The 13,194-nt window shown below is 33.3% G+C and overlaps 1 protein-coding gene across 1 annotated transcript in view; it reads left to right on the top strand.

The window, feature by feature from the left end:
• Positions 1 to 13,194, top strand: part of LOC147067264 (cGMP-specific 3',5'-cyclic phosphodiesterase-like) — a 164,372-nt gene that overhangs the window by 56,965 nt on the left and 94,213 nt on the right. The window contains exon 3 of the mRNA XM_085954983.1: positions 658 to 903. Coding sequence (XP_085811109.1) covers positions 658 to 903 — 246 coding nt within the window. The remainder of the gene's footprint in view (positions 1 to 657; positions 904 to 13,194) is intronic.

Genomic DNA, 13,194 nt, shown 5'->3' with positions numbered 1-13,194 from the left:
AAGATTGCTACACACAAACTCAGTTATAACTGCACAAGTATACAGTATAGATAGAAATTCAAGCATTTCGTGTCGCTTGATCCGTCATAAGACACGCTCGTGAATAGGGGGAATGGGACAACTGGACGCCAGGACAATTGGACGCCGCACTGTCGTAGACACGTATACTGAACGTAGACGAGGAATTTTAATCAGTTTCTATCTACAACTTAGTAGTTTTAATTCATTTTACTCCTAACATAATGTTTTTTTATTGCGGATTAAGAATAACCATGCCTAAGGCTTTATATAAAATAAAAAACTCTTTTTTCGTTGGAACTTAAACATATGCACGATTAAATCATTATTTACGTCTGCATATTTCAATTCTCACCAACTATTAAATCATAATATTATAATCATTTAAATATGAATAATAATATTAAATATTTCTTTTAAGTACCTATAAGTACCTAACGTCTATTTATTTTAAAATTTCGTGGCGTCCAGTTGTCCCGGCGCCAAATCGTCCTAGACCCTGTATAGGTACTTGTATTTAAAAATGCGCAAGTATAACACACACCTATGCAGATACGTTTGAGGCAGGCTTTACACAACACAACTACATAATATAATATGTAAAAAATACTAATAAATATATTTTCCTCTTTTCCTCAGAGCTTGACGACGCAATAAGCAGAGCGCGAGCTGAAGAAATCCGAATACCATTCGGGGTAGGAATCGCAGGCTACGTAGCTCAATCAAAAGAGACCATCAACATCAGGGATGCTTACGATGACCCCAGATTCAACGCTGACATTGACGCAAAGACTGGCTACAAGACTAACCTGATTCTATCCATGCCGATCTGCAACTATGAGGGGGATGTCATAGGGGTCGCTCAGATTATCAACAAAACCAATGGCGAGTATATTATTTAAAATTTACTGCAATTCAGTTTTTTTTTAAATTGTGATAGGTACATGAATAATATTCAAGGAGTTCTATAATGTTGTATAAAATAAAAATGGTTTAGTAACAGCATTAAAATAGGAACAGCTATATTAGGGTATTTTTTCATTATATTCAAGTATTTAAAAATTGTACTTAAACACATTATGCCCCAGTGATGACTGCTCTCTTACAATATGAGCACACTTAGAAGTGGCGGGGGGAATCAATGATTTAGACATATTATATATAATCAATCTCTATGCAGAGTAAATAATATGTATACAAAGTTATATTATCATGGACTTTTGTCTCAAATGTATACATGTTTAATATGCATATGTATATAGGAAATATATAGGTAATGAGTAAGGCTCTAGAGCGTAGCACTTGTAGGGTATCAATAAACGGTCAACGTATCAATTACATTTTGTGATGATCACTACTCATTACATCTAGTCGGGATGAAATGATAGAGCTATTGCGTATAGTAGATGTATAAAGCAACATTTGCGGACTGTCAATAAATAAATACCACTAGAATGAAACATTCTCGCAGATAGAACAGGTCTGCTTCAGCTGTGCAGCGTGTTGTAAAACCTTGAAAAATTGCATCTGATTTTGACTATATGTGGTTTGGATGGTTGTGAGAAAAAACTAAAGCATACAGGTCAGCTACGACCTGACTGACACCTATATGGAGATATCATAATATCTCAATGCACAAAAATACGTTTTCGAGATGTGGTGCTGGCGACGACTACTGAGGGTTTCCAGGGTAAAACATATAACCAATGCCTGGATACTGAAAGAGCTGTGAATCAGCAAGAGACTATCCTCTCTGCACTTGCGTCTAGTTTTGAGTTAATTTAATTTGGTCATACTGTAGCAATATGCTTGGATAAAAGGGCAGAGGGTAAACACCGATATAGTGGAGTGGCCATTTTTTTTTTACTAAAAACGATAGTATCCACCACATGGCAGAGTATAGAGAAAACTGGAGAAAGCTGATCCAGAATGTCACAGTGAACAAGCTGACCTTTGCCGCGAACAAGACGGAAGCATTCCTCCTCAGGGGCAGTTCCCGAGTCAACATAATTCGACGGCTAACCACGGTTTGTTTTGGCCAGACCTCAGTGCGTTTCTCCGAAAGGGTTACGTATCTGGGAGTAATTCTTGATGACAAGCAGTCTTTCGTTCACCACGCCAAGATGGCAGTCTCTAAGGCCAATTCGGCCTATCAAAGAATGGCCCGAATGGCGGGCAGCGATTGGGGACTTAAGCCTAGAGCCCTTAAGGTTGCATACGGCGCGATTTTCATGGGTTTGATTGGGACATGGGATTGCCGGTTACGCCTCTAGTGTTTGGCATTCCCGAATAAACTCCTTAATTCACATGAGACGCGCACTACTAAGCGGACAGCGACTTGCGCTGATCTTGCTTACCAAAGCCTACCGCACAACTTCTAATGATGCGCTTGCCGTACTCGCGGGGGTGCTACCCCTCGATTTGCACGTCCAAGTCAGAAGATCGATCAACCTCATCTTGAAGATGATTAGCACCACACTCGCCGGTTTCCATTTGACACCCCCGCAGAGATCCGAGGACGTTCCTTACAGGAAGACTGTAAGCGACATTGTGTGGCATGGCAGGCAAGGTAGACGGCGTCCCCCAAGGGGCGGCACACTTACCGTTTCTGCCCAGATGTATTCTGCAGGTACCAAACTAGAAGACTCTAACCTTCGCACTGGATTAGCCAGTTCCTCACCGGACATGGCAACTTTGCCGCTAAACTCCACGAGTTTGACTTGATAGTAGATGGGCCGGGTTGTACCTGCGGGCATGACCACCAAGACGTTGAACACGTTATCTGGGATTGTCTGTTCATGGAACCTGAACGAGCGGAGCTGTTTGCCAGGGTCCGTCCTCACACGGGCCCAATTGGCCACGCAGATTTGATAGCAACCGAGGCCAACTTTGCGGCATTCGAGAAATTTACAGCGTCGTATGGGGAGCGGGATAGTCTTGATTCATCTGTAGACTCATCCATTTCAACTGGTAACACTCAGTATGCGAATACATAGGGCGCTTAACTTCAGCGGACAGCAGAGCCAGTCCAAAAAGATTTTTTTTTCTTCCTTTCTTAACTTTCTTCTGAAGCACTATGGTGCATGGTTTTAGCATCAGTCCCGTGCGGCTCCGTTTCGGGATGAAATGAGCACTTAAAATTACTTCTTTCAGACACGTTTATAACATCACGGAAGGCGGCCGTGCATATCTACAGCTGTACATACATGACATGGTAGTGGTGGGAAAACAAAGTAGTACCAATTTCGAAGTAATCACAATCATCAATCATGAGGGTTATGACGAAGAAGAGAGTATACCTTGTATAGCAAAAAATCTTTAATTGGTTTATATCTTGATAATATTTACAAAATAATATGCGTCCACGATACTAGATCCGTTTAAGTGTTTTATTTTTGTTTATCGACAGTTAACGGATTTATGTTGTCAACTAATTAACGATAAAAATATTAATTTTACATTGAATTTATTTCTTTAGTAGGGTCAGTGAAGACTCTGGTTAATAATGTTAAGAAGACCCTTAACTTGATTTGTAAAAATCAAATGGATTAATTAATTCTTCTTCTTCTTCGATGGCGCTACAGCTCAAGTCGAGCCCTGGCCTCCTCCACCGCTGTCCTCCAGCCGGAACGGTCCTCCGCACGTATTTTCCAGTTCCTGATTTTTAGTAACTGGTTGGCATCTTTTGTAACATTATCACCCCATCGTGTGCGTGGCTTTCCCACTGGCCTTTTCCCTCCTGGGTTTCCTTCGAGGATCTTCTTCGATATCCGTGACTCAGGTATGCGCTGGACATGGCCTGCCCAGTTTAGTCTCTGGAGTTTTATGAAGGTGGAGAGTTTTGAATCTTGGTATAAGCTTGGTATAAGGATTAATTAATTAATAATGTATAATAGATGTATAAATAAAAAAAATGTATACATGATATAAGTGAAAACGTATAAATCACCACGACATATTCAAAAACGAATACCAGTTTAATATAATGTTATCTACAAAATGAAACAAATATACACGTATAATATAAAAATGGCATTATATAATCATAATGTATGTAATTTATTGTAAATTCGAAAAAAAATATAAATAGGCTTGGATATAGAATTGGTATTTTTATTTATATGGGTTCACCAAAGATTTTATAAAAGATCGGGGTCGTTTTTTTCTGTATGATCCAATAGTATTGAATGTGTACAAAGAGTTATATAAAAATGAATTATGGGTTATTGTGACACTTGAAGTTGATCAATAGAGTAAGTAAATACATGACCCATATTTTTAAAGACCCAATTTAATATAAAAAATACTAATTTTAAAATGTTTTTTATACTCAATAAAAGTCGGCTGTTATCACAAATTTATCAATAATTTCAAATAATTGTATTTTCCGGGCGCAATAATACTTAAGAGAAGGTTGGTACTAAAAACTCCCAAAGTACAATAATATATTATATTATAAAAGCCTTGGCCTTGAACTCTATAAAGCTTTCGATATAATACACACACCAGCATTTTATTTCCTATACAGACTGATTCATCGAATATTAATTTCGTATTTTCGTGATTTTGACATACAAATAATAATAACTTATTTAATGAATTCATATTACATTCTCTGAATACCCACCAATATTGATCCATTATGGCTTGTTGGGACAATAGTTCTAATCTTGGGGAACTATCTTATCCTCTTGCTTCGTAAAAAAAATTATTTTTGCACTTATCTTGGGACGTTGGTCCATCATTCAAGTCATAATAGATTTAGTTGTTTCGGCAGGAATTTCGTAAGGAATATAAATATTTTTGGATGTAAATAATAACATAATAAAGTACAGTAAAAACAAAACAATGGTTCAGTTTGTCGATGGTGTGCGTGCGGATGTTTAGCCTTACTAATGTTACTAATTACCTCGCAGTTGGTGTGCCCATAGCGCTGACTACGGTATAGGTACGTATCCGTACGCATACAATCCACGAACCGAATCACAGTTTTGTTTTTACTGTAAATACACGTAATACTTTACTACAATATATTATTAAGTCGTCTTCCACATAGTGATTTTACTATAAAAATCTCTTAAGGGGGGACATGCTCGTCGTAGGTCAAAATTGAGTTTTTATTGTATTTTCAAACCATGATCCTGGACACTCCTTAAACGTTGTAGATAATCTATTTATATAATTTTGAAGCCTTATTATCCTTTATATTTATTTTAAACATTTGATGACTGCATAAAGTATTTTTGTTACATAAAATAGTATTCTTTTAAACCTCTCGCTCTAATGTTTTAGAATATAGTAATATTTCGGTACATGAATGTGCAGTGGTGTTAAGATTTTTTGCATTTATTAATTTTTAAACGCATTTATAAAACCATTAATATAATTTATGACTTATGACGAGATAATTTTAGTAAAATATTCACGATAAAAAATTATATTGATAATCTCTGTGATCCCAAATTTGACAAGAATTAGGTATTTTATTATTCAAAAAATCGGCAAGATTAACACATTTGAAGATAATTCTAAAGATACTCATTATAAGCTATGTCTTTGACCATTCAATTGTGATAAACCTAACCTAACCTAACCTAACCGATTTTTTTTTTATTTTTTTTAAACGGTACATGTTCAAACACGCGCGTTAACATCATTTTACTCCCTACTTCAATTATAGTTTGTCAATTTATGGCTACGGCCGTATGTTGTAACTTAACCACTGGGGAATGCCAAAAGAAATGGCGTATTTCAAAAAAACTCTACCTTATTCTTATGTCAATAATTATTATAAAGCAATCATTATTCGTAGGATGTTTATCACACTTGAATGGTCAAAGACATATCTTTAAATGAGTATCTTTAGAATTATCTTCAAATGTGTTAATCTTGCCGATTTTTTGAATAATAAAATGCCTAATTCTTATCAAATTTGGGATCACAGAGATTATCAATATAATTTTTTATCGTAAATATTTTACTAAAATTATCTCGTCATAAATTATACTAATGGTTTTATAAATGCGATTAAAAATTAATAAATGTAAAAAATCTTAACACCACTGCACATTCATATACCGAAATATGACTATATTCTAAAACATTAGAGCGAGAGGTTTAAAAGAATACTATTTTATGTAACAAAAATACTTTATGCAGTCATCAAATGCTTAAAATAAATATAAAGGATAATAAGGCTTCAAAATTATATAAATAGATTATCTACAACGTTTAAGGAGTGTCCAGGATCATGGTTTGAAAATACAATAAAAACTCAATTTTGACCTACGACGAGCATGTGGGCCGTTAAGGCAATTTCAGTTGCCGCAAATGCCATTTTTGTATACAAAATTAATATAAACCATGTCAATCTTTTCAGAGGTTGTATGAATAATAGTTGTTAGGTATTTTCTCATAATTGTCATACATTTAAGCTCCTTCTTAATGAGAGAAGGTTTTCTGGAATAAAACCGATTAATAATTAATATCATTTTACTATTTTCAAAATGTAAAACGACTGGTATTATTTCAATTGATTATAAAGCTTTAGTTTTGTATCTAAAATATATATATAAAAATGAATCACTTATTATCAATTAGAGATATTACGATTCTGATCGATAGTTTGCTGGTTCAAAACTCACTTTTATAGTCAAATTTATGTTTTGTTTAAACAATCAACATACTGTGTATTTTGATTCAGGCCTTGACCCATCATCAAAGAGATTAATTATTAATGCTATGGCTAAACACAAATCCGCATAAAAAGAGTCGTTAAGATTTTTGAAAACGGTGAAAGTCCATAACCTCTAACTTTGAGCAGAAATAGCCAAGTTAATGTAATCATATTATAATAATAGTTCTTAAAATATATATGAATTAAATATCTTCCTCTAAAGGCATTTTGTTAGTTCTGTTAGTTAGTTAGTAGATAGATATTTAAATTATTATTGTTTATTGTCTCATATTTAATTAATGTGCTCCTGGGTGAAATCTGTGCTGCATGTTTTGACAGTCTCTGATTCTGCTATAATTAAAGTATCATCTACATAACATAAAATTTTAAGCATTTCTTATACCCTTTCTTCCTCCTACCTCATCAATCTCATTTCTGGCGATAATATCTTGTTCGCTTATTTTATCCATTACATATAGAAATTTAATATATATATAAAACATTGTGTAAGATATGCTACTAAGTTGTGAAGGTTTAGCATAATTAATTATCCACAATGTGAAATGTAACTAAACAGAGTTTTTTTTTTACAATATTATTGATTGTAAACTATTTGCTCAAATCTTATCGAGAGATGGTAATAACGATTCCTATAATTAAAAACACACATACCCTGGGTATAGATATGTACACAGATTAATTGAAAGTTAACAAGGTGTGTAATTCATTAGGCCATCAGGGTTCGAGCCCTGGACGCCTGAATTACTTCTCCTACACTAGTAGTTTTCAAACTTCTTTAGTTTCACTCCACTCTTAATGCATAGAGATTCATTCACTACGCATCAAAAAAATCAACAGTTTATTTTAACTGTGTTCAGTTACCAATTATAAATAAGTATATTTTAACTTCTAAATTAGGTATTTGTCAGCGTTTTTCAACTTTTTTGAAATGTGTAGATTGGCGATTAACCGTTAGTAAGTGTATTCATATATGACTCCATACGAAATGTTTGCGATAAGAAAAGATCAGTTTAAATTTTATTATAACCTTAAAAACATACACCATACCATACAGGTGCTATCATTGTGATCGCGCATAGACTCATTTAATTAAGATTGTTTTGTAAATGTGTATTTTTAACAGCCTACCACACTTTCTCTGGAGATTGATCGAACCGCACACTTTTAATATAACTGGAATTTGGAATGGGTGGTAAAGCTAAACATTTTAATATAATAACAATGAATATCTTGAAGTTTAGATGTTTCATGAATAACATAATCATTAAAATGATTGTAATTTGTATGAAGGTTAATTTTATCAACCTTCAATCTCTTATTGTACAATTTCCTTCGTCTTCTCGTAACAATCTCTTTTTCATCCTGTAGCCCATAATAAGAATACAAAAACATGCCGCCCACTGGCTGATTTTGCTTTTTCAAACTTCCCAGCGTTTTCTCGGTATGGGGTATTTTCTGTACCCATGTACCTACTCGAGAAATCGGCATTTACCCGTGAAGTAAAGTTTTCCACTTATCAGTGATGTTTTCTATGTTCCATCTATTTTTAACGAATAACTATCCATAATAATGCATAATAATATGTTTGTGATAACAATTTTATTCCCTTCAATATTTTTACATTTTTTTCGGATTTTCTGATATTTAAATATTAAATTTTCATTTATTAGATTCTGAAAGTTCACATGCCCACATATTATACGAAAAATTATACGTTTTCACGTTAGTTATATGATAAATAAAACATCACTATATACTTTTCAATGCCAAGGATTCATTCTTTTTCAAATAGTTTAGCCATTGACAATAATATTATATTCCTTCGTTCAGGCATTAATTAACAACATTTTTTTTGTCAAGTCTGACAATTTCACTTATTTATTGTTTATTTAATCCAAGTGTATAACATTTCGATAGTTGGGTTTCTCAGTGGCTGGTTAGAGGTCGTGAATGATTTTGAGTTTCCCACAATAAAAAATAAAATATAAACCATAAATCACATCATTCGACTAAAAATAATTATTATCGAGGATGACACATAATAATATTAGTACCTTATTTTTTTGTGTATAAGTATGCACGTGTCTTCTTGTGTGGGTGTGTTATGGGCCCCCGTTGATGTTAGTTGTAAGAATTCTGTTATTCTTTGAATAATATGTTCTACTAAATTTGTGAGAAAAACGTATCTTTTGAAGATATTGCGTTATTTGTTTAACTACCTAATAGACACCCAAAAACCAACCCGCCTCGCATCACACTTGGTCTTTATCTAACGTATCACGAGGCTCTACGTTTGAATGTGAAGCATCAGCAGTTGTTTGTGCCTGGAAATGTCTCAGGAACAGATGCCCAAGACTGAGGTCACCACGCACTCAAGCGTGCTTTGATTAAGTCTACCGAGACAAAATTTAATCAAAATGCCCATGGAAGAGATGAGTACGGAAAGTTAACCAAAATAAATGATTCTAATTAATTTACATATATCATGTAAGAACAAACCCAAAAGAATACGGACATACTAAACTATGTGAAGATATCTTCACGTCCACAATGAGATTCCGTAAATTTTATTATTTTTAACGGTGTGACAGGTTCGAGCTGTTTCGAGGCCCCCTTTAAAATTTTCTGACGAATTGATTGCGTCATTTGCATCAGAGATAATCGTCCCTGGTTTTATTCTTCTTTTGTAATATAGGTACTGTATAATATCTACTTTCTTTAAATTGTCTAATATATAAATAGTGCGCCACTCTTCATATGCCTGCGTATAATTAAACTCTTTTGCCAAACAAAGTTACCATAATTATAATTACCATTTCAAATACACTCATATTATTATGTATACCTAGTGTTTTATTTTTGTTGCAAATTAGTCATCTTTAACTAACTTACATAAAGCCCATAAATTATTTTTTTATCAATTCAACATTACTAATTATACAGTTGCTTGATTGCTTTAACAATTCAAGTCAATAAAATATAAAGATATGTAATTTTAGTTAAAAGTTTTACTAATCATTCCAATGCATATATGCCAACAGCATTCATATTATATTATAGAATGAAAAAAGCAAAAATAATTTTGTACATTGAGAATTTCTGAGGATATAGAGTAGTTTAAAAATAAGCTGGCTTTGGACATATAAAAAGTGTTCCAACGCTTAGTAATTGTAAGGCAATGGCCATGTGTGTTTTATTTTGTGACATCTTTTCAGAAAGGCATTTCGCCCACAATGTGTTCGTTTACTTTGGTGTCACTACAAAAACAGCGGCGGTAAACATTTCCTCCATCCCGCCCTGTATGCACAGTAAACTATTTTAGGAATCACATATAGGTTAAGAAACGATACAATTCCATTGTGACTAAACCTTTCAGTAATTTATTAATCAATCAATTTTGAGGTTACCGCATAATACAATATACACAACAACGACGTGTCACTAGTGCTGACTCTACTTTAACATTCCCATTTCATTCATAATTTCGCCATATCGATGGATCCTGTATCGAAACCTTCCGACAAAACTGAGATCCGGGTCTTCTTTCAATAATTGAGTATCGTGATACTTCAATATTCATTTTGATAATATAAACAATAACATTGATCACAAATATATGTATATATATATATATCTTCCGACTTTAAAAGTCCCGAAGTTATCTTCCAATGGATGCTAGAGAGCTATGAGTTGTGATTTAATTTCAAGGGTTGGGAATAGTACACGATAACGATGTTATAATATACGACCAAGATGTCGTAGGACGTATTTACTGTATTTCGAAAATTTGTACATTTAAACAAAACCTTAATTACAGACGGTTGAAGTCTCTTCTAATTTATAAACAGCAAAATAGCACATTATAAGTTATTAAAATAAATCCCTTTTTTTCATTATATTAGTGATCACAGCTATTACTGCGAGTGTTATTGGCTGTTAACTCCTGAAAAAACGATGCATATTAGCCGAACCTCTGCGATCGGGTAGGCTTCTATTGGTTTTCAGTCGAATCTTGCTTGCCTCACACCCTAAACACGGCAGTAAATCACCCCACATCCCTTGACGTTGTATATTGTGCTGGCAGTAATATTTACATACCGACATAATATTAAGATAGTTCTCTGCTTACTACTCGGGTCTAGATTTTGATATGTTCAGGCAGCACAAAACATCTATATTTTGTTAGTTTTAATTGTCATATATATATAACTACTTGTGTAATGTATGCATGTTTATTATAAATTTAATTTCCATCAAATTAATATACTCATTCCGTGATAATATTAAGTATTCATATTGTGTTATGCTTATGATTGCACTTTTCGCAAGTCGTGTAACATTTCAATTGTAGTCTCCTAAATAAATTGTTAGTTGGTTCCCTTTTTATTCATCTTCCCAACATGAAAATTTTTCCAAATATCCGCTCGCATGCCAGGAAGTGTTTATTTTCGGTATGGCGGTTCCATATTTGCGGTCTCTATTTATAGATGGCGCCCCGCAAATATTTACAAAACATGAATAGCCCCTCCCCATGTCAACTCGGTATTCGCGCCACTGGGTGAACAGGAACGAATTCCAACCAATAAAAATATGATTTCATTAGCCAACAACACCCATTGATAATAATTAATGAAACAAAGACAAAAAAAAAATCATGTACCTAATTACCAAACGACGTCACGGAAACAACATTTTTGTTGTGACTTACGTGATCTTGCTAATATTTTAATTAACTATTTTTTTAACTTGTAATTAAGGTAATTTAATACCCACCTTGATTTATAATACAAAAGCCGATTGCCAATAGTAACGCAATTTAGAAAGCGCTTCAGCGAGTATTGTAAGAAGCACTAGTTCAAATTCGTCGCAATTATTTGATTTTAATTCGTTATATATTTCTCAGATGTGTTTTCATTTCATTTTGAGGTATTATATATAATATTCAGGCTATACTCGGTATGTTCATATGTTTGGTAAAATTTCGGGATGCAAAGATCGATTAAAATATACTTAACCGTTCCCATTTGACAGACACGAAAAGACACGCATTGATAATAACTGTTAGCATTTCAAGAAGGTCGATTTTTTACCATAAGATAGAAATGGTTTCACAGTAAATAACTGATAAAAATATTATAGTGAAATCTTATATTTCGCCTCAAAAATCAGTGCGATGTAATTGATACTATGCAAAATTGACATCTCAGATCTTCTAATTAGTACATTATTTGGTACATGACTGTGAAAAACACCAACCAAATAGGTTTATTATTGTAACTATCCTTTCGTCACATGAATATAAAAAACAATCAAAAAAACCATTATCCACGTGTCCAGATAGAAATGTTTGTATTACTGTGAACGTAGTGAATCCTTACAAATCGAATTAAAACGAATGATACGGAAAATAGTTTTGCAAAATGTATGTCATTATGAGAATGTGTGTTTTGGTTTTGTGTACAACTAATTAATTGCCCGTGTCATCGACTGCGTGACATTATGAAAATAAAATAATTACAAGATAAAAAGAACTCATTATATACCTACAATGTTTTTAAATTTTCTGTTGAATTATTATGCTCAATATGCTCAAACTTGTACTTAATATGAAGTAAATAAAAAACAAACATACAAAAAATATAGAATACTGAAATGTCATTTTGATTTCCATAGTAACGCACGTATATATTAATAATTTAGTTGCTAGGACCACCCACTTAGCAACCAATAATAGTGGATTGGATTACGGATTTCTTCCGAAATAACTTTTCATACAAAACAGAATTAACTGAAAATGAATTCAATTCTACTTAAAGATGACTAAAAGTATTAAAAGAATGCATTGGCATCGTGTTTTGATATATTCTAAAAGTTTAAAATGTCTAGCTAGTCGAGAAGTTAGTTAAAAATCGATTGCAAGATTTGTACTGGATAAACAACCACCGGACAAATAAGAATACGAGCTAATAAAACCGTTGTAAAATAGATATATATGTACGATATATATATATTATTTTCGATAAATTTTACTTTATTTGTTAATTTAACTTCGGAACTCTTTGAGATATCGAAACGAAAGGCAACTACCTAACCGAATAGAAAAGGGTGTGCAAGTTTGTTCAATACTGCTAAAGCAGTTTTTAAATATAACAGAACAAACAGATAGCCATACAAACAAGACAGGCAGGGGCACTAAATTGCGACTAACGATTGTAGTCTTAGTTATTGATTATTTTTTAATGCGGTGAAGTAACCTGTTCTCAGTAAATGAAGATTTTCGATTGTATGTTTCGTTTGGATCATTAAAACTAACGTATCACCGTGTATTTAAATATGAAATAAGTATCATCATTTTCTACAAACAGTTTATAATAACACAGTATGAGCAATAACTAGCACTATGATGGAAATTTACAGTTTCGTGTTAAAGTAAACATGTTCACGTATATTTAACGTGCACTCATATTAAGGACAATCGG

Source organism: Rhyacophila brunnea, unplaced genomic scaffold (genome assembly GCF_057557595.1).
Source record: "Rhyacophila brunnea isolate RB1 unplaced genomic scaffold, BYU_Rbru_1.0 scaffold_4, whole genome shotgun sequence".
In the NCBI taxonomy this organism is placed as follows: Eukaryota; Metazoa; Arthropoda; class Insecta; order Trichoptera; family Rhyacophilidae; genus Rhyacophila; species Rhyacophila brunnea.
This window is presented reverse-complemented; position numbering and strand designations above follow the sequence as displayed.